The sequence below is a fragment of the Amaranthus tricolor genome, chromosome 5 (assembly GCF_026212465.1).
Source record: "Amaranthus tricolor cultivar Red isolate AtriRed21 chromosome 5, ASM2621246v1, whole genome shotgun sequence".
Classification (NCBI taxonomy): domain Eukaryota; kingdom Viridiplantae; phylum Streptophyta; class Magnoliopsida; order Caryophyllales; family Amaranthaceae; genus Amaranthus; species Amaranthus tricolor.
The window spans coordinates 14992104-15018702 of NC_080051.1; the positions used below are offsets into that span (position 1 = coordinate 14992104).

General features: G+C 34.2%; 1 protein-coding gene across 3 annotated transcripts; it reads right to left on the reverse strand.

Annotated features, from left to right (window-relative positions):
• On the reverse strand, positions 1 to 26599 carry LOC130814043 (DExH-box ATP-dependent RNA helicase DExH11). Of its 3 annotated transcripts, XM_057680032.1 has the most exons (23): positions 26336 to 26598; positions 24701 to 24955; positions 24294 to 24554; positions 24034 to 24117; positions 23726 to 23804; positions 22483 to 22658; positions 22273 to 22381; positions 20530 to 20630; positions 20105 to 20305; positions 19899 to 20009; positions 12135 to 12202; positions 11405 to 11786; positions 10937 to 11092; positions 10745 to 10855; positions 10606 to 10659; positions 9873 to 10134; positions 8964 to 9069; positions 4920 to 5073; positions 4328 to 4781; positions 1736 to 1950; positions 1412 to 1650; positions 721 to 847; positions 1 to 602 (listed from the first exon to the last, which is right to left on the reverse strand). In XM_057680032.1, the coding sequence occupies exons 1-23, from the start codon at positions 26468 to 26470 to the stop codon at positions 390 to 392; spliced, it is 4053 nt and encodes a 1350-aa protein (XP_057536015.1). In that variant the 5' UTR covers positions 26471 to 26598; the 3' UTR covers positions 1 to 389. The 3 variants fall into 3 exon arrangements, with proteins under 3 accessions (XP_057536015.1, XP_057536016.1, XP_057536017.1); XM_057680033.1 differs by lacking the exons at positions 1 to 602; positions 721 to 847 and having other exon boundaries at positions 1482 to 1646; positions 26336 to 26599; XM_057680034.1 differs by lacking the exons at positions 1 to 602; positions 721 to 847; positions 1412 to 1650 and having other exon boundaries at positions 1938 to 2070; positions 26336 to 26599.

Below are 26599 nucleotides of genomic sequence, written 5' to 3' on the forward strand. Positions count from 1 at the left end.
TCAAGTTTAACTGATTTCATCCTAATTTGCATTACATGACAAAATTTTACAGATTCATTGTGATGGTTATATTTCCATATATCATTCATTCACCTGTGATATACAAGGATGAATCTACTAGTAATTTCGTCGATGTACAAGAGAACTTCTTTCTATACCTGTCCATATTGGGGATCTTAAGAGAGTATACTGTTATGAGACCACAGAATCATGGAATTCAATCTCTGGTCACATCAAAGCATGCATCACAACTGCATCTTGACTTGTGAGCTTGTTGTGACTGCAAAAGTTGTAAACTAATTGCATCACCTGAAATAAATGGTTCCTTAGCTGTTGATTGTGGTCCGCCAGGCATAACTGCATCTGAGATTAGAAACCCTAGGTCACTGTTAAACTCCTGTGATGTACAAGCTAGCTGCAAACACAATATCCCGCTTTATGGCATTGGAGGCCGCTTCCATTTTCTTGTACAGAGCAGAGTTTCCCATAATAGCAGCAGCACTTCTGAATTCTCGACATGTTTCATCAAGTCGGACAATAGTCCTCACTATCAGGCCTTCGGGAACATCAGTTAGCTCACAAATGTCAGCAAATTCTGTACCCTGTACAAAGATGCTTTTAAAGTTTAGCTTCCAAAGAAAACATGCAATGAAGCATTTTCCAAGCAATTCTCAAGAGAAAAGGATTTCATATGGGCACCATCAGTAGAAAATTTGTTACCTTTGCCCATTCATAAACTACTTCAACGAGACCAAACTTCAGATTTTCGCAAGCATACTCCTCCGGGCTTATTGGGAGTTGAAAGTCGGCCTGTAACTCCCCCAGCCTAATAGCTGTAGCATATAATCTGGACAAAGATTAAAGCTAAAAATTATGCAAGGACATCCTAAGATAATACGAAAATACAATGACTTCATTGACAAGAAGACCATCAAAAGGTACCATGATTTGGCATAATTGGCATGTATCTCATCTGAACTACCCAGCCCAAACCTTAAACAATGTGATATGTTGTCTGTTGGCAAAAACCGAAACTAACCATACCCAAATAGCAATGTCAAGAATTTATTAGATGGTCATAAGAATAAAAAATAGAACCAGCAACCTGAGACCGAATGAAACGATTCATCACTGAAATCGACACAAGACCAAAAAAACTCTGACAGACTCATTTGCCATCTCTATGTAAACTAAGATGGGATCAAGAGAAGTCTTAAAAACTTCATCCCCCCCCCCCCCCCCCCTCTTTAAACAACCCTCATTTATATCACATGTGATCCTGCTAACTATCCGAGAGGCAAAAACACCCCCTCCAACACCAAATTTCAGGAACTATGCAAGATTTTAATACATGCCAGATACAACATGGAAGCATACAAGGGCAATAACTATATGTACAGAAGTTGCTAACCTCTGCACAGCAGCAGATAGCTTGGGAGTTAAAGAAGGAACTGAGGTGTTCTTTTGCTGAAAAACAAATGCAGACATTAGAGCAACTGCTTCTTCTGGTTCCAGGTCCTCTAACTGGTTCTCAAACAAACACTCGGTACATATAAGCTCCTCCCCCGAGTTCATCTCACAAGCAACACGGCCTTTAATCTGAACTACAAGGTCATCATCTATACACCCAATTTCCTTAAGAACATCTATCTATGGACACAAAAACAACAAGAATTTAATAAGCAAGTGACTTAATCGCAATAAATCAAAACATTATACAGATAAGCATCCATACCCGCCCCTGAAAATCAGGCATCTGTTGAAGTGCTTTATCCGACATCTGATACTTCAAATCATTGACTTCCTCTCTGTGCTTGAATATCTCCTTAACTAATTTCATATGGTCGTCCAACTTTATACATCCATGACACTTGTTTACCGCCATTTTTTGCAATAACCCGTTCCATTTATAATAAGCTTCAACAAGGTTCACATCTTTCAGCTTCAAATCTGAATAGTAATCAAAAGTGTAATGTATGTCATTCTCATAATTGCATTACTCTTGTTTCATTGCTCTTATTCCCCTCCCCTTTCTCTCTTCAAATTTTATGTTCCTTATTGTGTGTATGCCTGAGGGATGCAGAATTGCAGATTCAATATCCAAATCTCCAAATGACTGTTAAAGATAGGATTAACAAATGCAGGTATTAACTTGTCAAGTGGAACTGTTAAAAACTACTTTGAAATACACATATTGTCAAAAAACACTGTTAAGAACCAAACCATCCATGAACAAGGATGTGTTTTTAACACCTAGTGGGGCAAGCCTTAGCTTGCATTGAAGAAGGCATAGATGAGGAAGCAAGGAAGCAAGGAAGCAAGAGAGAAGAAGGAAAACGTGAAGAAACAGTGTACTCAACTGATCAATGGCGAAGAAACAGTGGGTGGCTCAATCGAGCACACCAGTCACAGGCTTGTTTTCTATGTAAGCATGAGCAAATCTCTTTGGGGATTCCAATGTAAGACTTTTTTGACCTTTTGAGCCAAGAAAGAGGGTCTCTAAGTTTAGAAGAAGTGTAGAGGAAGAGTGCAAGCAACATTTCTTAGGTTTTAAACCTTGTGAGGGTGTGCTTTTATTTTGTGAGAAACTCCATAGGAGTTCATGCATAATCTAGAGAGTGAGTTTGAGTGAGAAATTTCTTAATGTAATTGTTGAATTAATGTAAGGAAACATTAATCTTTGATTTTGGGGAAGGGTAGCTTAAGGAACCATTAGTACACTTGTGTTCTTGATTTATGCTGCTTTATGTGTTTGTTGTGTTCAATCTGTTCCATTCTCTTCTCTTCCTTTGAGTGTCTATATTCGCAGCTACTTTAAAATTTTTAAATGAAAAACTAGAGAGTGTTTTTGAATGAGAAATTTCTTAATGTAATTGTTGAATTATCATAAGGAAATATAAATCTTTGATTTTGGGGAAGGGTAGCTTAAGGTACCATTAGTACACTTGAGTTCTTGCTTTTGCTGCTTTATGTGTTTGTTCTGTTCAATCTCTTGATGTTCCATTCTCTTCTCTTCCTTTGAGTGTCTATATTCACAGCTACTTTAAAAAATTTTAATCAAATACTATCTTATATCTTTGCAAAAGAGTACCAACTAACGTTTTCCATCCATTTGATCATCAAAGTGAGAGTTGACTAACATGTGCCTTGCATCAACTTTTTAAATATGACTAAATGATTTTATTCCTGCTTTGATTAATGTTATATGGAAGTTTATATATAAAAAAACAATTGTCTTATGGAAAATATAGGGGGAGAGGATAAAATGAAAGGGTAGTTTATATCCAACAGGAATCAAATATAAGGTTCTAGAAAGCTCTCCAAATCAATGAAGACAGATAGCCAGCTGGTAAAACGAGAAATAAACACAAACTAAAAGAAGGCCCAACTTTCATGATTCGTGCATCTAAGTACAACCAAGCTAATGTTTTAGACTGAAATGTTAAGCGATTAATTTTTTTGGAATGAAATATCAAAATCCTAGTGGAATATCCTGTGGGCATTTAAAAATGGTGAATATAATGGAGTTTCAAGTTCTTTTATTGTGGTTTATATCCTCTAAGACTTTCCTTGCCACACCATCTTCAAGAGTGATGATTATTTTTGGAAGCCATTGTCAAAACATGACGCATTTGCTTTTTCGTATTAGCTTCTTTCGCTTCATACAAAGACGTGTTTGATGTCAAAGTAAGTCATGTAAGATCCAAGAATGGACTCTAAACTTAGGGTCGAATTTGTAGCAAATTAAATGACTCAAAGAAAGGCACTGCATAATCTTCAAACTCCTGTAGGTTTTCCCTGTACAAAGGGTTGCTGGATCTTGCCTTAATTCTAATAAAGTTGGGCAAAAAAAACTGTGTATACTTCTATGGAATCCAACTCTTCCATCATTTTCTTCAGATCCTCACCTACAGTTAAAAACCTTCCTTCTCCACCACCTTATATGATGTCTTTCATTGTGGTTTTTATTTCTAAAACCTATGCACCATCACTTACCTCCATTTTATAAGGCTGGTTAGTGTAGAAGGAAATAGTAAAACTAATTTTCCTTTGAACTAAAACAAACAAAACAAAATCAAATTAAAGACGAAGGGAAGGAGGGAAAAAAAAATTTTGCCAAGTATCTTTGGTTTTGCAACCCACTGTAATGATCAAATGGATGGAAAATGTTATATGGTACTCTTCACAAAGAAATGTAATTTAATACTACATAAGGTAGTTTTTGACCAAATGTAGTTTTTGAAATAAAGTGTATTTTAATAGGTAATTTTTGATGATTTATTTATCTTATATTACTATATAATGGAAAATGATAACGAGACCATACCCTTCAGAGGATCCAATGCTGGAGGATATTTACTCCCACTAGATTTCAGTTCAGAAAGCTGCTGAACAGTTTTTGAATAAGCAGCAGCACTAACGTCTTCAAGAAGCCGAACTTGGTCAATCTTTATTTTGCAATTGCATATGCAAAGGAACTCTTTGCTCTCCACTTCTCTAACCTCATAACTCATACCTGCAGCGACACCCTGGTAAGGTAAATTTATATTGATTACACCCGATCCCTTGCGAGCAGTGACAGAAGAGTAATATTCATCATCCAAACCACGTTTTCCCTTGGGCAACATAAAAAAACCTTCTCCGGAATTGCTACTCCCTTTGTCAATAATAGCCCCACTTTGCATTGTTGGAGGCAAATCAGGTTTAAGCACTAAAACCAAATACTTTTTCATGGCGGCTGAAGGTGCTTTCACCACCACCCCAAGTAAATGGTCCTGTGTCTGTGGAATAGAAATAAGAAAGCAGTTTCACATATTTTGAAGGACAGATTTCACAACGTTGCAGACTTGAAATTTCAGCAGACCATTCATCATGGACTTTGATACAGGTGCAATACATTTTGCTAGGAAGCCACTCACCGTTTGAGATTTAACAACTACCACTCTTCCAGGCACAAGAAATTGCTGTGCCGTGTGAGTCTGCATGACCCCCTCTGTTATCTGGTTCAAATACTCCTCAGCCTCTGCATACATCTCATAATATTCCTCAATGGATGGTTCACCTTTTATGCATCTACAAGAAGCAACCATTTAGATCATAAATTTTCTTCCTGAGGCAACTGTATATATCATTATTAAGAGATAGAAGCAGGAGGGAGAGAGAAGAAAATAACATATTCTCCGTAGTCCATACATCATATTTCTAAACACAACACAATAACTATAGCTAGTATACCCCCTTTTCTTGTCCAAATGCTAGCAGAAAGCTTTCGGATGCATGCTAGAGTATATGTTTCATGTAAATTATTCAATGCAGATAAATTCATTATTCAAGATCTATCTACATAAGTAGAAAGATCTTAGAGATGGGTGCATTTGACAATGAATCACCCCTGGTTTTCAACATGAGATGAATCATAATCCCAGTTTTCTTACTCTCTTCCGTTAGATGGAATTTATATTCCTTTGCAGAGGGCCTAATAGAACTAGAGGCACTATAGTATAGGGATATTTCTAAACATGTCACGACACAATAACTAGAGCTAGTATACCCCCTTCTCTTGTTCAAATGCTAGCACAAAGCTTTCGGATGCATGCTAGAGTACATGTTTCATGTAAATTATTCAATGCAAACAAATTCAATATTCAAGATCTATCTACGTAACTAGAAAGATCTTAGAGATGGGTGCATTTGACGTGGAATCACCCCTGGTTTTCAATGTGGGATGAATCATGAAATGTAAGCTAGATTAAAGCTTAAGAAACAATTCTTAAACTCTAATATCATCAAAAATGAAGGTATGAATGAAGTACCTTGATGTGCTAATAAAAATTTCAATGAATTGACAATGTTTAAAGGAAATAAAATAATGCAAATGACACAAAGATTTAAGGAGGTTCACCCAATGAGGGCGACGTCCTCCGTGGTGTGCAGTTTCTTTGTTTATACTATTTCAATGGAGTATAAAAACTCTTACAAATGAAGTATTACAATTGAGTAAGAGAAACAAAGGCTATGTGTTTACGCTTAGGGGTTTGTGTTTGATGTATTTTGATGAGCATAGAGCTTCCTATTTGTAGGATTAATTAATGGAAATACAAACTTAAAAGCCAAGAATTAATAGTAAGTAACAACTTCTAAGAGTTGGGCCCCATGCTTGCTCGTTCCAGCGGATCCAGCTGAACAAACAGTAGCACTCTGATCCAGGTGCTCGTTCCAGCACTAACCCTGCTCGTTCCAGCACCCCTTCTGCAGGTCCTTCTGACTTATTCTGATCACTTTGCTCGTTCAAGGCACCTTGGATATTTTATTTGCCTCGTTCAAGGCACTTAGTACAGTATCCAAAACTAATGCATTCCTCATCAAATCTCATTCATCATGCCACCTTAATTCTCATGTTTAAGAGCCTCCATCAATACACTCATAACTTAATGTATTGATCACCACACTTAAACACCATCATAAACATCCACACCTTAAGTCATACACTTTAATCACCAACTTAACACACATATTATGATATCCATAGGATTCCATCTCTACGTGCTCACATTATGCATAGACTTGATTGTTCACTCAAGTCACAATATTCCTTTAACAAATCATAATACCAGTTTTCTTTCTCTCTTCCGTTAGATGGAATTCGAAGTCCTTTGCAGGGGGCCTAATAGAGCAAGAGGCACTTTAGTATAGAGAGTAGGTGAAAACCTTAAAAAGATTGATGTGACTCCAAAATTAACATATCCTTGTCTCTTCCTCTTGGTTTGCTTTCCGTAAAAAGACCATTACATTATGCCCCTGAATCACATCAACTCATGAGTACAACTGTTGAAACGTGGGCAGAAATGTTCCTTCTCCTAACATCCAAACTAAAGTACACCTCAACTGCCTTTACATTGCCTACTTTTGATTCACTAATCATCAATGACACATGGGCATGCAAATGAACTAAACCATAACATTGAAGGAAAGTAAAAGATTCTTTCAGCTATTGAGATAATAGGAATACCAAATTGCAAAACTTATCCCCTATGAGTATATTATTTACATGTCTCATCATCAACAGTAACAATGTCCTTATTTGGGGTCGGCTACATGAATCCAAACAAATCAATGTGGAAATTTTTGCTACAAAGATTATACTTTATTTGTTGCTATCCACTAAGACAATAAACTTCAATTAAAAGTAGGGCTAGCAAAAGTTGACACGACCTATTAACCTGACCTGAACCTAACCCGAAATAAGTGGGTTTGGGTTGAGACTTTTGACCCAATTAATTAAATGGGTCAACCCGACCTGATCTGTTTATTAAATGGGTTAGGTTCAGGTCAAAATTTTAAACCTGAAGAAAACCTGTATAACCCATTTAATTAAATGTGTTAATTTCGAGTTAAATCAATAAGTATAAGCTAAACTTAGTTTATTTAATATTTTCTTATTTTTCATATTAAATACAAAATAAACAACAAAAAAACATAAAGTTAAAATTAAAGCCTAAAAAAATTAGATTTAATCAACGTTAAAAACCTTAAAACGAAAACAAAAAAATTATAAATGGGTTAAGTGGGTCAAAATCGGGTCAACCTGATTAGTTGCAGGTCGGGTCAAGATTGTGATTTTCGACCCAATTAACTAAATGGGTTGCATTTGGGTCAAGGGTTTTCTGACCTGTTTATATATGACCTGAACCCGAACCCGACCCAACCTGATCTATTTGACAAACCTAATTAAAAGATATGTCTCATTGTAAAAAAAGATATAAACATGTCAAGTACATGATCTAGGCATTATGATTATAGTATATGTTATTACCTGCTAATAGGGGTGTTCATAACCGAGTACCCGGCTTTTCGGGTACCCGGTTAATCGGGTACCTAATTCAACGGCCCGCGTCCTGACCCAACCCGGATAAATGGGGTCGGGACACAGGTACCCGGTTTTTGATTTGAGGCAGCTTTTAAATGATTTTTGTGGAATGGTTTTTAGGCACTTTTTTTAATGACATAATAAGCATTTTAGACAGCTTTTTTTTGGATTAATTAGTATATTAAATTTTTAGCATTCAATTATAAAACAAGCAGAAACATGAAATTATGCTAATTAAAAAAAAATAAAAAAATAAAAAATAAAAAAAAATAACATTGTGCATGTACGGGTTCAAAACATGAAATTAAGGATCCTGAATTGAAATCCATTATGTATTTTTCAATTTGAAACATCAAACAACTGCAAATAATAATAACAATAAATATAATGAAGAAAAAAATTAGATTTTATGGAAAAAGAAATAATCTTTTTTTGAAAGATTAGTAAACCCAATTAATTAATTAGGATTCACATTAATTTGAAGAGAAAATCATAAATCATAAAAAGAGATGCAAAGGAAGATTAAAAATTAAAAGGGAGTTTTGAGTTGCTATTAACAGGTAGTTCTAGTTGTTTACCTTGAATGCCCAAGATTAAAAAAAGGATTTTTTGAAGTTGTATAATTTGAGTGTTTGAGTGAGAGATTAACAATTCAGAAATGAGAATAGGAGCAATAGTTTTGAAAAGGCACTCAGAATAAGAACTAGAAAATGAGAGTAGTAGGATCTTTAGAAAAAGAATTGATGTTTAACAATTTTAATAATGCACACAGAAAACTTAAAAAAAAAAAAACTCCTTTATAATAAGCGGGTCAACGGATACCCGCTTTAAAATATTTTCAGCCCATGACCCGACCCGTAATTCTTTTTTTTTCTCTTTTATGGCCCGTCAATTAAATGTGGGTCGGCGGGTCAGTGGGTCAGGTTTTTTTGAACAGGCCTACCTGCTGAAACCAAACAAAGGCCTCACAGAAAGGAGATTCAGTAGAGATTAGTACCTCCAGACTGGGTTTGGCCATGTGGGTTTAAGTAAATGCATGTTGTGACAGAAGTTTAGTCTTTTAGGAAAATTAAGCATCTTATAGATAGAAACATACTCGACTGTTTTTGTGGGCTGAGCAAGCTTGACCATCAAAAGTTGTTGCTTTTCAGGAAGTTTCTTCTGGGAATGAAATTCTGCAAAGCTTCTCTTTAACATATCTTCTACCTGCAGTTATAAACAGATAATATGGATTCACAATACCAACAGAACACATGATTAGACAGTGAAAAAACAAAAATCTATGATGGCTAAAGCAAAATACTAACACACACCTTATTTCTCTCCAAAGAACTAGATTTCGTCAACCAAGTTCAGGAAAGAAAGTTTACAAAAAGATGACTATATGGATCTCATTATACCAAGAAATTAAGTTGGCAATCAACACAAGTGAACTTAATTTCAGGGAATAGCATAATGTGATGTTGGATGCCTTTCAAAATTCAGACTTGTATGGAGATGCTGTAGTAATTATCATTTTGGTTGATATAATAATGAAACTAGGCCGCTTGAATTCAAAAATTTTACACTCTTCTACAAGATAATAGAAATGTGTAAATTAAATATATACTCTTCTTGATAGATAATATAAAATTAATAGTCACAAATCTTTGTGCCTTTTATTTTAATAGGGCCAAAGATTTATAGTTATTGGGTTTGAGATTAAATGGACTATCGTAAAATGGCTCATTAAATCATGTGCATTTCTTATTTATGTGAAGTTACACATAATGTTTGCTACCAAGGGTCAATCGGAAAAAACACTCTTTGTTAGTGTTATCACTCACAAGGATAAGGTTGTGTATATCTGATCCCCCAAACCCCACCTATGTGGAAGCCACTTAATGGCGTTTCGGAAAGTTGTATAGTCACTAATTTGTAGTTTGCCAAATTAATTGGGCCAAATCCTGCACACATGATTTCTTATTTAATTGTGAAGGTATACATTTATTAAACTTCATAGGACCTACCTTTAATTCCTCAACGCGAAGTAGATGCAATATCATAATATAAGTTAATCGGAACTGAGATTCAAGTTTTGTGGGATGACCAACAATGACATGTCTAAGATCATTTTCTTCCAAAATTTCATCACGGCACATTATAATAACTGTTCCAAATTTATCAAGACCTCTTCTGCCAGCACGACCAGCCATTTGTGTATATTCTCCTGGAATTACCTGCCTGTATTCCTTCCCATCAAACTTTCTGAGAGTATCAAAAACAACCTGAAATTGATAGTGATAAAGGATTCATAAATGTGATCTGAAGTAGCAAGCAGTCCACATTAGCAAAAACAGTTAAAAAAGAGAACAGTAGCAGCCACATTTTCAACCTAAGCAGAGCAAAAACTTTGGTTGATTCCAGTTGAAGAGACATATCATTCAGTCCTCCCTAAAATGACCCACTAGTGCAAAAAAAAATTTAAGAGCAAGGCAAAAAGTTACAAAGAGAAAAAGGCTAAGAATGACTGGTGAGCAAAAATCAAATTATTATGAGCGGTAGAGACTAAAAAGATCCTTCCCATTGCAAGAACTGGGAACCTCTTCAGAAAAGGGATATTGTGGGAGAAAAAAGACACTAACAAATCCTAGTGTGCAATGATCGGACGATACCAAAAACTAAGAAATAAAGAGAAACACTTCAAAATGCATGATAGTGATTCTAAGATTGCTAATAGGTTCAACAAAGTGACTAACCGTTCTTGCAGGAGCATTGACACCCATAGCAAATGTCTCAGTTGAAAACAGAATCTGAAATATTGACGAACATAAATTAACACCCAACAAAAGACATCCAGGATCTTGCCACAAAACAACCTTCCATGAAACAACTTACCTTAATTACACCACGGCAGAAAAGCATTTCTATAACTTCTTTCACAATAGGTAGAAGCCCAGCATGATGAACACCAATCCCTCTATGGAGAAGACCTTGAACTCTGAGAATCTGGAAAATAAGTAGATCACTCATAAATAGTGATCATATGTAACCCAAAAATAGATATGACAAACGTAAAGCTTTAAGAACCTGAGGTAGATTTCGGTCAGATCCCTTCAGCCGTGAAAATGCTTTGTCGCAGAATACACGAATTTCACTCTTTTCTTGACTACTAGTAAGGTCAATACTTGTCATACTATCAGCTGATCTATCACAACGATTCTTTGAAAAGCAAAATATAATTACCTATAATAACAAAAGGCAAGTACGAACATAAATTAGATAACATATAAATAAATCACAAAATGTCAGCAACATGCTAACAGATTATTCATTCTTTGAACCCCACCAACACACCCCCCCCCCCCCCCCCCACCACAAACATAGAACACCACCTTTTCCAAAAGTAATAGAAGAAATTTACTCTCAATTAGTCTATGCAACATACTAAGAATTGCAATTCGCAACATAGTAAAAGACATGTATCACAAAAAGGAACATGTTTTAATAAAATGCGACTATCATCGGATTCTTTTGATTAGTAACGGTACCACTTACTGGTAAAAGTGATTGTTTTGAGAGCTTGTTGACAAGTTGCAACCACAAAGAAGCATCTGGTCTTCTCATGCCAAAGTTCTGGTTTCCATAAGCAGAGTTCCCTGAACCTGTCCCAATGAAATTTCCAGAAGTACTGGACCCAGAATGCTTTTGTTTCCCACGGTGAGAATTTTCACGATTCTGAGCATTAGCTTTACCAGGACCCGCAGCAAACCCTGAATGCATTGAGGAGCCACTTCGAGCTGTATTGGAATTCTTTCTCTTGTAAGCATCTTTGGCAGCTTTTAGACCCTGAGTTAAAAACATTTCATTCTCACAAATTCTGTATAGTTCTCCAGAGTAAAATAAGCAATGCTCCAATGGGACTGGTCTCTTACTGGTCCTGATAATTTAAATATAAACAAAATATATGTCAGACAAAACAAGTATACAAGGTAAACCAATTCTTGCAATATTCTTTCATTACAAAAGCATATGGTATATAGAAAACTACCTATTATAATAATTTCTCTTTCAAAATACTTTGCAAGGAAGACTTTTTTGAGAATCAACTTTGATAAAAATAACTTTTTTGAGGAATTACTGATAAAAAGTGTACAGTTAACTTCTTATTGAAAAGAATTTCCATAATCTAGTTCCAGCGTAACTTTTATCAATGCAGTTCAACAGAAGTCAACTTCAATGTTCAAACCAGAGTAGTGCAAACCCAGAACTCAGAAAGTAGTCTCACCCAGTAACACGGATCATCTTCTGCTTTGTTCTGCCGATCCAGTCAGCAAATTCAATTGTGTTTGGAACCTATAAGATAAAACTTGCAAAAGACATCAAAATTCTAAAGGTGAATTTGTTAAAATTACAACCCATGAAAAACAGATTGGGCAAAGTGCAGCCTAACTAAAACAATTGTTCCTCGAGTATAATTAAACTTTTGATTGTGTATGCTAAACTTACAAAAGCTAAGTTCGAACGTTGATTCTATAAACTAGAAGGTATTCAAATATAAATAATTTTATTTTTTATTTTAATAGTACAGCATTATAAATGGAGCAATATATACGTGACACACTAATCATTGCATGTATAAATGGTAAATAACTAAATTTAAAATTCTTTTGGGATTATCTTACATAGAAATGGATCAAACCTAGAATATATTTGAGATTTATTTTTGATCGTATAAAATTTGTAGAATAATATGATTCTATAATTTTATTATACGACCACAAAATCCTTTATAATTCAAAGTGGAGTCTCGATTTTAATAAACCTGGAAATAATTGCAACTGATTTTGCCCTATATCCAGATTCCAATGGGAAATAATTATATAATATAGCAAGATGGGTTGCGCTACTCCTATTTGGACAAGCTTACTTGCTTTGGATAATTTTATCATTGTTATGATCTGAATATCAAATTTTCTTTTAGAAAATCCACCTTAAGTTACCCAATCCTTAATTTTATTCCTTCATACTTTTTTGTAAGGAAATTTTACATGGTCACCCTCTGGTTTATACTTTAATTTTTGGTAGCAAAACGTTTTCAATTCACATGAAAAGGCTAGGATTTGTAATAAAATGTGACTTTTCTAAGATTTAAGATTAACTGTATGGATTGAAGTATGAATGTATGATTTGAGATCAACTGTATGTTTATGTTGTATAGAACAAAAAAGAAGGCAAGGTTATATGTATTTATAGGTAGAAGTTAATTTTTCAATTTGGTGGGCTTCCCAAAGCAGGTGGAAGATGTTATTCAAATGTGGGAAAGCATGGCTACAAACATTAGACACGTTGCGAAAGAGACTCTTGGGGTTTCGACGGGTAAGATAAATGAGAACAAGAAATCATGGTGGTGGAAAGCGGAAGTAAAAAAAGAAGATAAAGGATAAACAAAGAGCTCATGGATTGCACGAATGAGGGAGATCGACTAATTAAGAGAGATGGATATAAAGAAGCTAGATTTACGACAAAGATGGCAGTGACGGTGGCGGAGGCAAAAAGCTTAGTGTATGAGAACTTTTATAAAAAGTTGGACACAAAAGAGAGAGAGAGAGAGAGAAAATTGTATTTATGAGCTTGTAAATAATAGGGCTAGAAGGAGGCAAATGTATTAGACGCAACTTTAAGCACCTTTTTGTTTTGAACTAAGATTAGTAAATTCATTTTAATATTGAAGTCTCCATTTACGTAACCAGTTCAAAAAACTTATTTAGAATTTAAACTATTAAAGTTTATAAATGCATATTTTGTTATAATCGTCTAATAGTCCTTGAATAATTTATAAAAGTTTCTTTTTGATATTTATGAAAAATATTCTAGTAAATAATTGTAAATTTGAATATAACTAATACTTAAAAACAAATTTGAGGTTAGGTTGAATAACCAATTGATAGTAGTACTCATTTAAATAATTAGGTCAATTCTCAATTTATGCATTTCCATGTATCTCTTATTTAATCATAATAAGAGTAATAATACATAATTAATGATGATAACAATTGAAATATAAATTTAAAATTTAATAAAAAAATATAGGGTGGACCACCATTCCTCTTTTCTTACCATACAAGCTTATCATTTCACATTTTCCTACCCTTTCTTTTGAGTAATCTGTAAAAAAAGCTTTCAATTCTATTTTTTCCTTACCTTTTCCAATCATCTTCTCTACTTTAGAAAACAATGGAGAACCTAACTCACCTCCCCCAAAATTCACTGCCCATGCCAATAAATCAAGCGAACACCCTCATGCTGAGCCCCACCACCCACCCCCACAAATACTGCTACCACGTATGTTGAACACGCTTGCTTCCATCCCATCTTAACTTCTACCAGCATTTGTTTGCCATCAACCCACCACCAAACACCACTCCCATGTCACCTTGCTCCTTGCTATCAAACAATCATACAACAAGATATAGCTATTATTTCTTCAATTCACCTCCATAATCTTTCCCTCCCATGTCCTCCAACTTTTATAATCAATCCCTACTCGACGAAAGCCAAAACGTAATTTCTAACCCTAAAGAAGAAACTCAAATTTGAAAATTAATGGTGATGAAGAAACCCCATCTTAATTTATTCAATTGATATGGTTCTTCATTTCTATTGTTACTCTATTTTACTATTCTCTTATTTTACTAATCTTATTTTGAGTCTATACGCTCCTTAAAATAATTTTGGGATATTCTATAATCTATATGGTAGCAACGTGTTTTTAAGAAACGCGAATGGTAGCTTTTTTAAATATTTTTCCACAGCGTAGCATCAAACTTGTCGAGTTATGTTTTTCAGTAACATTAACAAGAAAAAAACGTTAAAGTAGCCGTTAAGTACCCATTTTTTCAATATCACGGAAGACATCAAACTTCAGTAACTTGTCTTCCTCACTCTTTGAACTTCTCTTCCATGAACTTATCTCTCTGTCTTGAAGCTCAATCACCCTTTAGATTGCCAATAAACATAGTTATAAGTTCCTATAATGGCGTCACTAGCATCTCCAATTTCTCTAACTCTGAATTTTTCTTATTCAATCCCCTTACTAAATCCCATCATAAACTCCCCAGTATTCCAATTCAAGATCCGAAAGATGAGGTTTTATTCGGATTTGGTTATAAAATGACGAGATATTTTATAATGAGGAAAAAGTGTATTAATTAAGTATTAATTGCCCAAAATTTGGATTATGAATCATACATCATACAATCTAATAAAAAGATTGAAAAAATCGACATGACATTCTCATAGTGATTTTCCATATGAATAATTCTTACTAAAGTTAACATCAACTTATTCTTTTAACATATGAGCAATCATCATGTCATACCATCTAATAAAAGACTATAAGATTCCTTATGGCATTCTCATCGTGATTTTCCATATGGAATAATTCTTATCAATGCAAACATTTACTTGTTCCTTAATATACTTATTCCTTAATATATGAGTAGTATATCACAATCATACATACAATCTGATAAAAAGACTGTAAAATTCCACATGGCATTTTATTAATACTTATATCAACAACTGGATTTTTTTAATTAAAAGTACTATATATTCTAAAATTCTCTATCTATTTTATAAGAAATATTATAATTTTATATTGATAACATGTAATTGCATCTTTATTAAAAATTTATATTTATATATACTTTAATACTAACAACTTCGTGCATTGCACGAGTTTCCATATAAGTATATGTCTATTGCTAGGATTGATCTTCAAATTGAAAGGTTCTCACTTATGAACTATCCAATTAATATTTATGGTGATACATTTAAGAGCGGTTTGATCCTTGTTTTGGGTCAATTGTTTATGTTTAATGGTTAATTATCATACAATTGATCTTGATGGTATTGCTCCATTGCCTACTAATGAGGTACAAGGAGTCAAGGACCTTTACTCAGACAGGCCAATTTGTGGGTGATGAAGGAGTATGTAAAGGAAGATTCATGTGTTAGATTGTTTAGTATATGCCAACCTGAATATATTGGGTGTTACGTACATGTTTGCCCTCTTGTTTATTCTAGGGATGGGAGAAGAATTTTATTAGATCTTGATGCTCTAAGATTTGGGTGGTATGATTGGAGTCAAATTGTCTGGCAGATGGGTTGCCTCTTGGATATGCAGGCAGTCGTGTTTTTGTTTCGCTTCAAGATAGGTTGCCTCTTAAAAATAAAACCTTGCAAAAAAAGAACAAAACGAAGTAATTTTTTTTTTCAATCATCTTGATTGACTTTCATTTCTCGAAATACAAATACCTATGTTTTGCTCATTATGTGTATATTTATGTGGCGAGCTTGGTTTATGTCAAAAGCACATAGTGATTTTGTGGTGTTAAGATTTACATGCTTAAGATGAAAGACCATCAAGTAGGTTTCAATTTGGAGAAGATGAACCCTTAGTAAGGTTAAAAAGGTAATTACTGAAGACTCAACGGAATTCTGTAAAAATTAGAACAATAAAGCTATGTCAATTGATAAATGCATAAACATGGTGCTACTATGTGGAAAATTTTTAAGAAAAGCTACCACTTGCGTATCTTAAAAACATGTTGCTACCATATATTTCTAAATAATTATATTGTCCAAACCATTCTTAATTTTAATAAATTCAAATTACAGTTTACTAACTTGATGATGTCCCTTTCTTTTTTTCCTACCCGAATAAGTAATCTTAATCGTGTTAGTCGGCCTTCTCAACTCTAGCTCAGACAATATAAATTAATTGCACACACAGAGTTAATAATCCTACATTAATATCCTCTTCTAATTTGAGGTAGAACAAACCAAAACGAAATTTTATTGAGCTTAATTTTAATTATGTGAAGATTAATTACTAAATTACACTAGAGGAATTTAGAAAACTATAAGTTTAATGGAATAAATGTTAATTGAGTTCTAAATGGAATTATGAAATTACTTCTATCATATTGCTGTATTGGGTATGAGATTGATTAAGTTGAATTTGTTAACAAGTGTATTGGGCTTTATGTGAAATTATATGACAATGAGCTAGTTCTTTTCAACATTGGGGTTGATTAAAGTCTTGAAAGGAATATAACTTAGATTTTTTTTTTGGTTATTGGGTTGATTTTTTATTTTTTTTTTTTGTTATTATTGTTTAAGGAATATTGAGTATTCTTTAAATGGTTTTTGAGGTTGATTATTAATAATAGAAATAAACATGTGTTAGAAAAGTAATTAAAATTTTGGTGAATTGACTTTAATTAGAGGAAATGAATATGAGCTTGAATATAATTTGGTATTAGATGGGTTACATAAATTTGGAATAATAACATGAGTTTGAACTAGATTGTAGTTATCTTAATGAGTTATATGAAAAAATGAGAACACAAGTTGAATAGTGGATCGATAGTGATGAATTAAATTTGAGTTTGGAGTGGTATTACGAAAGTAATTTATGAGCTAGGTTATGGATATGGGCTCAAATTGATCGTGCATTGGGATGTTAGAACATGGTTGTAGTGTTAGAATTGGAATCTAATATGATGAGCATGGATATGGATTAGAGGTTGAGTAATTGAAGATGGATTTATTATTATGACCTCACTTAACTTCGACAATGTGTTTGATTTGAAATTGGAAATAGGAGTTTGATTTTGAATAATAAAGTTGAGTTGTTGTGGTATATTTTTTTGACTATGGCTTAATTTGATTGTTAAGAGAATTTGTTAAGTAGCTCATGAGTTGTATTCACAAATTGGGTTTGTAAGTTATTTGTAAGTTGGGATTATAAGTTGAATTTACTTGGTTTAGAAATTTGAGTTTGATTGCGGATTAGTAATATAAAGAAAATTATGTAATTAGTTATATGGTTTTAGTTATGTAGTTGGATTATGGGGGATCAAGTGTGATGAGTAGTACATGGACCCAGAGTTATTTAAATTAATCTTGGTTGGTAATTAAGTAAATTAATTTGTGAATACTTGTATATGTGATTATTCATCTTCTAAATATACTACTTATGACTTAAAATGGGTTACATAATGTAAAATATACTACTTACGAATTAAAATGAGTTGCAGTTCAACCCGCATTGTTGTATGGGGCAGAATGTTGGCTAGTTAAAAAGACATGAGCATAAAATGGATGTAGCAAAGATGTGAATGTTAAGATGAATGTGTGGACACACTAGGATGGATAAAGGGTTTTGAGAAAAAAGCTACAGGTTTCCCAATCTACTAAAGATGAGTGAAAATAGATAGAATGGTTTGGACATGTGAAAGGAAGTCCACCGACGCGCCTTTGAGAAGGGTGAAAAGCATCACGTTGATAGATAGAGAAGTCGCACTAGGCCTAAGATAAAACTAGTTGCAAACGTCATATTAGTATCCTAAACCTTGGATAGTCATCTACACCTACACTTATGTCACCAATGCCTTGTTTATTATTTTAGCTTTTATGATTGCTTTTATATTTCTTTGGTCATGTTATTAGCCTTAATTGTCGTACTTTTTATCTTGTTCTGTCTTGCTTTGCTTTCCTTCACAGCTCTTTCTCGAATCAAATGACTCTTTGGCTGCATTCTTCTTATTAGTTTGGTTCGTCGTCTTTCGTCCCTCTTCAAACCCTAATCACAGTTTACATGAGTGATATACACTAGGTATGATGAGGATGATGATGAGGTAGCAATTGTTGCAAGTTCTTAATTGAGCGGCATCCACACGACTAATACACCAGCTTTATCAAATTCCAGCTCTTTCTTTTTCTTCTTTTGCAATTCTTATAAACTATTTTGTCAATGCGACTATCATTGAAAAGACAGTGAATTTGCAAGGTTAAGAGCATAAGGTTCTTGGGAAAATAAAGAGAATGGAGTGAGATGATGAGTCATTAGGGAGAATAGCTGGAAATGAATTAAATCAATTTCTCTCTTGTTGATCCCCAAAACAATTAGAAATATACCATCAATCAGTCATCAACTGCTCTGTTGGTCACTAGAGACCCTCGTCTCGATTGTAGTCGTTTTCCCATTTTAAGGTCTTCTTTGCATATCAAAGGAATTTAAAATTGGGGAATTTGGAGAAATTTGTAAGAAAACAAAAATAAATTAATAGAATTATAAGGTTTTGTTATCTCATAAATCATGTATTATTTTATTGAGTTAGAAAATATATATTTATCCTTATTAATAGGAAATTAGGTAGGACTCTCGATTATAAATTAAGGTCAATGTTGATCAAATACATAGAAATACAAGGAATGTGCAATGGACTGGTATTTTGGATAAATAGGCTTAAGTAAGGGTATTTTAGGTAATTGCTATGCTAATAGGGTTTGGGTAATAAGTTAGTTTTTAGGGAGTTTGTTATTATAAATAGGGGGAAGGGGGAAAGGGGAAGGAAGTAATCATCCAGAAAATTGTAAACACATTGTGGGTAGGGAGATTTCAAGCGTGACGAATAGCTAGATCTATCTTTTCTTATTTTACTTTTTAGGATTGTAATGATCCTTTTATCATTCATTTTATAATAGAATTTCACTTTTGTCCTTTAAATATCATATTTCCAGATTTTTTGTTTTCTTTGAATTAGTCCGTTCATAACAGAATGAAAGAAATCCTTTAAAGAAATATATTCAATCTATCATGGTTTCAAGGGCCGACGGGAAAATTCATCGTTACCATGAAACTAAAAACAAACCACAGAAAGAAACCATTAATCCTCAAAAACCAGAAAAATCAAGGTGTGAAATTCAAGGTATAGATTTCATTAAGAACTAAACTCAAAAATCCAATGTCGTTTTTCTGGCCTCCATTCAAGAATTAAACTCAAAGGATTATAAAAAGGAGAATAAACCACATAGAAGTCACAACAATTTGCAACAACATCATTTGCAGTCACAAGCAGCACATTATACGCAAATTAATCATATCCATGTCCAACTTAGCTTCACATTATTTGTTCAATTATCTTCTACTCAATATTGGTCATCCTGATTAATTAATATGAACTTATTAAATAACACTTACTGTGGCAGAGAGGAGGACGAAGTTAATGTGTTTAGGAAGCATTATTATAACTTCTTCCCATACAACACCTCTTTCAGCATCATTGACATAATGTACTTCGTCAAATATTACCTATAGCATCAATCATCCATGTCAATGAACATGAGAACAAAATGCAGATATGACATAATTAAAGCAAAATGCCACAAGAAATCATGCAACATTACCCATTCAATATCACGAATAATATCAGCACCTCTGTATAACATTGACCTCAATATTTCAGTGGTCATGATGAGACAGGATGCCTCTGGCCTCAAGCTAATATCACCAGTAAGAAGACCGACATCAAATTTCCCAGAAAAATCTCTGTATTTCTGATTGCTAATTGTCTTGATTGGAGCTGTGTACACAGCTCTAGTACAATGCTGCACACAGCACATAATTAATTAGTCAGCATAGAAACACAATGTGAAACAACAGCAATACAATAAAGTCAAAAACTTCCCAAGCTAAACAAATTTAAAGGATATCATATCTAGCACTAGAATTTAAATTTCTTCAAACAGAAGGGTTACCGTAAAAGAGAATCTTCTGTACTTTAAATAAGCACATGAGAAGTATTATCAAGAAAGAAAAAAGTGTTAGACACCTTTGATGCCAACGCAAATGCATACTCTGCAACAACAGTCTTTCCAGCTGATGTATGAGCTGCCACAAAAACAGACTCCCCGTGCTCAAGATAATAGATCGCCTGCAATATAGAACGAAAGGGGAAATAATGTAAATTAATTAAAACCACTCTACAATCTTATACAACAATAATGCATCATATAACGAGGAAAGAAAATTCATTACATCACGAAAACTGTAAAAGCAAAAATTATGAAAGGAAAATTATTTATAGTACCCCTGTGTTTTAACACTTTTTTATCAATGGTAACCCTAAGTTTCAAGGATTCTCAATGATACCCTGTATTTTTCAACTTTTTTCAATCATGAACTTATTGCTTTTTTTGTTCAAAAGAAAAAGAAAACCTAACTCACCCCACCACCTCCCTCCACCCTTCCTACCACCACTGTCTCAGGCTCTCAGCCTTTCCCACCTCAGCCCTTATCCTAGCCCAGCCACCACTCACCAACCAACCCTCCTTCTCACCATTGGCCAACCCCAGCACCCTTCGCCGCCAACCACACCACCACACTAACCTTTACTAATCACACAATCAATTCTCCATTGGATTCTTGACTTTTTGGAATTAAAATCATGAAGTCCATTTCCTCGTTTCTTTTCTAAGATTCACTCACGCATTTTTCATATTCAGAGACTTTCACAAGGAAATTTTTCAAACCTTAATAAAACAAGCATTTGGAAAATTGTGATAAATGGTAATAATACCACGGGGCTACAAGGTATCATTAATAATTTCCCATTATGAAATCTTAGGAACCTTTTGAGAGAGGTTAGCTCTCACAGACAATATCACAAGACATTGATCTTCGAGTACAGTGATTGTGTATATCTCTTAGTTGTTTCACAGGGGTAACCAACAAGAATGTTTGAAGGAGCAGAACCAATATATATTCCCTATTACAAAAAAAATATCGAAGAGCAGAAAAGGTCAATCTATGCAAGACTGTAAGTGAAGCATTTCACAGATGAACCGAACTCTAAAAAACCAAAGAATCCATGAGGACAGTTACTGACTTGCTGTGATTCAAAGTTCGGTCTAAATGCACCAAAATCTTCTCAAAAGATGGAAATAGGCTTTGGAAGAAGAGCAGAAAAACCCAAACAAAAAAACTGATGCTTTTCAATTTTCAAATCTGAATTGACCTTGAGTACACTTGTGTTATGAGTTTGAAAAATTTTTGGTCTAGGAATGAATAAGGATGACCCAAAACCAATTACATTGTGCATTGATGCCATCAGGATGAGAGGGTAGAAGGTTAGAACTTAGGAGTTCAAAAGAAGAAGAGAGATATGACAAACTTCAATTTTCAATATCATATGCGTCAACAGAAATGAAAGGAAGAGGAAAATATTAGTTGACGATGACTGGAGTTGAAAACTTGTTCATGAAACCAACCCCATCTGGTTTACTGTTTGGGAATTAGGATTAAGGTTTCGGACTGTTGTAGATTCCCCTCATGATGTCTGAGACTTAAGAGACCCTTAATGTTTGAAAATGGGCTTCATTATGTGTGTGTGTGTGTGTGAGAGAGAGAGAGAGAGAGAGAAAGAGAACTAAAAATTGCCCAGAGTTTTTGGCAACCCAAAGGCCTGTGCACAACAGTTTTAAAATAATTCTACGTCTTATGGATTGCCAAGTGAAATGAGTATACAATGAACAAGAGAAAGAATGGTGAAGACTAGAGACTGGCACATCACTTTCCTCCTTCTGAAATCTATCCAATTCAAATGGAAACTCAAGAGCCAAATCAGGAACTAGCTCATGAAAACGATCAGCAATGCCATTGTTGCTTTCACGGGTAGCCCAAGACTGCAAATAAATGACCATGAAAACAATATCAGCACACAAATAGATGTATCAACAATGTAGATTTAAATCAATATCGAAATAAACAAATAGACAATGATTACCTCTTTAACCTGTTTTTCAACTTCTTTATTCTTTATGTCTACCTCTAAGTCCACAATTGCAGAGCCTACTGACAAAACTTGATCTAATTCTGATAATTCAACTGGAACATCACTTTCAACTTCAGCTTTTTCAACTTGTATTTCTAATTCATTATACTCTATTTTTGATTCAACACCTAAAAAGAACATATTTTAGTAAGTACATGGGAAGTGGAAGATCAACAACATTCCATTACCCCCAGGCAACCAATATACTACCAAAGTTAAAAAATTACAAAAATCTCCAAAGTATCAACATACTCAAAGTGACTACGTGAGTGATAAAGGTACCAACATTTTAGTTAAACACCTCATTATTAATAATGAAATGTAATAGTAATACCAGGCCCCAGCATCCAAAAAAATATAGCTAAATGCTTCTTTCTGCACCCATTCCCAGCCAAAATCAAAGGAGAAGTCCTATGACTTGGTAGGTAACATAAGTGCACATGCATGTATACACAAACTCAAAATGGAAAGGGGAAAAGCCAATCCTTTACCTAATACACCAAGTACACTAGAAATTTCTATCATGACATAGTGCACATGCATGTATTCATTTCACAAAAGTTTTTTAGCTATTAGAATCAAATTTAAATTTCTATCATGACATAGTTACACAATTATGAAAAGGAAAGGAATCCAACCACATAATAATAATTTTAAGAAAGTTAACTATCACATGTAATCGATTGGGAAATTTCATATCAAGAACTGAAAGAATAGGCCCTTCGCTTCTACTTCTCGATAGATAGACTAATATTTCTATCAATAACAAGCCGTAAATTCGAGACCTTGAGCAATCAGAATACCACTAAAAGAAAAAACTAAATAATTGTATCAAATACGGAAAACAAGATATCCGGAGAGACTTGTTATGATCTTTTGAAGTGATTTTAGATGCTAGTTTTGTATTAGAGTGTACGTAATTTGAGACTTTTTAGGCTATATGTAGCTAAGTATACAAATAACACAGTAACCAAAACAGCTAGCACGCAAAATTTGAGATTACAAAGAATTTTGTTCCGAAAAATAAGGGATGCCTCATTGCGTTGCTACTTCATAAATTTCACTTTACATCTTTTTCAACAACTTCAAGATATCTCTTTTTTTATACAGGAATGACATGACAGACACTCAAATCCTGCGATCTTATAAAACCTTCTTGCCGTGAAGTAGAACAAAATAAAGAGAGCATATATACCATCAGATTCAGCTTTTTCAGCCAAGTCATCTTCCCATGCTCTCTTGAACAATTCATCAAACTGCAGAGATAATGTGTTCTATATATATAGAAAGAACAAAGTACCATTAGTCACACTCATATTCAAGAAGGAGAACAAATGAGTTTGCAAAACATATCTCAGTAGAAGAAAAAACAAAAAGAAACAGCACTTAAAAATACAAGATCTTGAAAGAGCACAATGCACATCATAATCCAAATATTAATTTATAAATTGACTCCAGCGACCAAACCAAATTGCAAAGATAGCACGTTGAACATAAACTGACCTGCTTCTCCTCTGCCTGCTTCTCTGTTACACCACCCTTTGAAGAAGTTTGGCACTTATTCACGTTCCATGAAGAAGGATATGGCTAAAGAAATATAAAAAAAAGAATAGCCACGATTACAAAATATAGAAAGAATTTTAAAAATAAAAATAAAGTACATGCTTTGTCAAAGTAGTTCATGCAAGAGGATGTCTCATAAAACCATGCCATATGCAAGTAGAGTGTGAATTGCTTTTCAAGCAGAGTGCAACTCGGCATACCTTGAGATCACCAAGATTCAATCCTTCCTTGAAGCTTGGAGGAATTTTTTCTGCAGGACCTCCTTGCAGAACCTCGCGTATCCAATCTCCATTCAAGGCACCATTAGGAACTACCCTCGGCAAAGACTGAGATCCATCCAACCCACCTGGATGAAAAGGGCGATTGTGAATGCTCCCCCTCACAAAGTCCTTTGCTGGTCCTGTAATTCGTGGCAAAGCTCCAGAGTCCTCTGCTCCTGCCATTAATTCTGATATCTCCACCTAGAGTAAAATTAGATCAAATGTCAAAGTCATATTAGAAACAAAACAGTAAGGACAAAAAGCTTAGTGCAAAAAAAATAAGCTTCTCAGCTTCATGAATTGTTTCGTGTCCACAAAACCGAATATAAACCAGTCGTTGAGCGAACCTGCACTGACTGAGGCTCCCATTTTTCCTGCTCCTGTCCTTGGGTGCGTCTAAATGGTAACTCCCATTTAGGAAATACAGATGTTCGAGGTAGTGATGGTTCAACCGGTATTTTAGCCTTACTAAACCAGTCAAAATCCCAATCCCTTCCAACTTTTTCTGGGGAGAACTCATCCGGGTCCAATCTTGGTGTTAGATATTTTTCCTCTATATATTCCTTAATAGATTCCTTTGTTTCCTCAGGAAAGGCAGGCGGCTGAAATTGACAATGTTAAAATTAATTACCACAGTGTTAAGATTTATACATACTACATTCTAAGTATAGTAGTGGGACTATTATATATAATATAATAAGTTCAAATGAATGCCTCAAAGGAAAAATGCAAAAACGCAAATAGAAGAAAACGATGACTCGTCGAGTCGTCGCTTGGTTACTAATGTCTCAATTTAAGGCAGAAAATAAAGTCGAGTCGGCTTTATAAGGAACGCCAAGTCGGCGTTTTGGGCGATGAGTCAGCATTTTGGGGGACGACTCGTCGCCAGGCCCTTCTTCTGTTTTTGCGGTTTTTTGTTGAGTTTTGTCCGTTTTGTTTGTAAGTGTTGCTTTACTCCAAACATCACTAATGCTTAATTAACTTCTAATTAAAGGTTCATTGTGATTACTTTGCTTTGGTGAATCATCATTTTGATTCATAAGCTTTGCTTGGTGAAACACATTTGTTTCAAACAGAGGTGTTAATTGATACTTCACACTATAAATAGAGGGAGTATGCCAAGGGACAATCCATCTCATTCCAGATCAATTTCTGATTTCTCTCTTTAAGAATTCTTTTATTCTTGTTCTTCTTTACATGAAATTATATTGAAAGAGTAATTAACTCTCAATATCATCAAAGTTGTTAATTCATTGCAATACTTGTCTTTATTATTGCAATCTCCTTTGTATTAGGATATGTTATGTAGATTTTATCTCATTGTGAATTTCATCATCGTCCTGAGCACCTTTGTGGGAGAAATATCACAATACGAAAGTGTATGAACGCCTTCTACTAATATCAAGTTTCAGAGTGACTATATTGATTATCACAACCACATCTTCATTGCTATTTTGGTGATTCAAGAAGAGTTAAGGCCATAAACAAAAAGATTACAAATAGTATAGATTTCATCTTATAACACATATTTGTAATACATAATTATTGTAATAGATTGCAGACCTAGAGATGGACTGTAAGCAGCTGAAGTGGAGAAATGTAACAATACTGCATTAACAATGCCGATTGTGTCATAATTTGCCTAATTAATACTTCTTCCATTTTATCAACACCGCATATAACAATATTACCGCCACAAGATAATCTTTAATCAAGATTCATCAATATTTTCTGCCATTCTTTTTCAACAAATCATTTACACATTTACATAAATAATCCTAAACAGTAAATATCAATACAAAGCAATTCAATCCTACACTAACAAGATCAACCAAAAACCCTAAACCCAAAGCAATTCAATGAAAAGTGCAACATTAACAGAGTAAAAAAGGTCGGAAAACAAAATCATGAAGAAATTGAACCAAAATTCCATTAGAAAAAGTAAATAAAACAGAATAATTAGAACAAAATTAAAAACTTACAAGAACAAAATCAGGGAGATCACGGAGAGGATTGTGTGCCTCAACAGGAGGAAGAGGTTCGATGTAAAGATGGCCACTATGACCCGTAAGACCGACCCGAAATGATAACTCGTTTGCTACTGGTACTCTATTCATTTCATATCAGGTGTTTTTCCTGCGATTTTTCTCACTTTGTTGCTTAGTTGAAGTGCTACTGAAGTTTTTCGGCTATAATATAGCGCCTGGATTTTTTTAAAAAGATTGTGCTTCTTGGGGACCTATGAG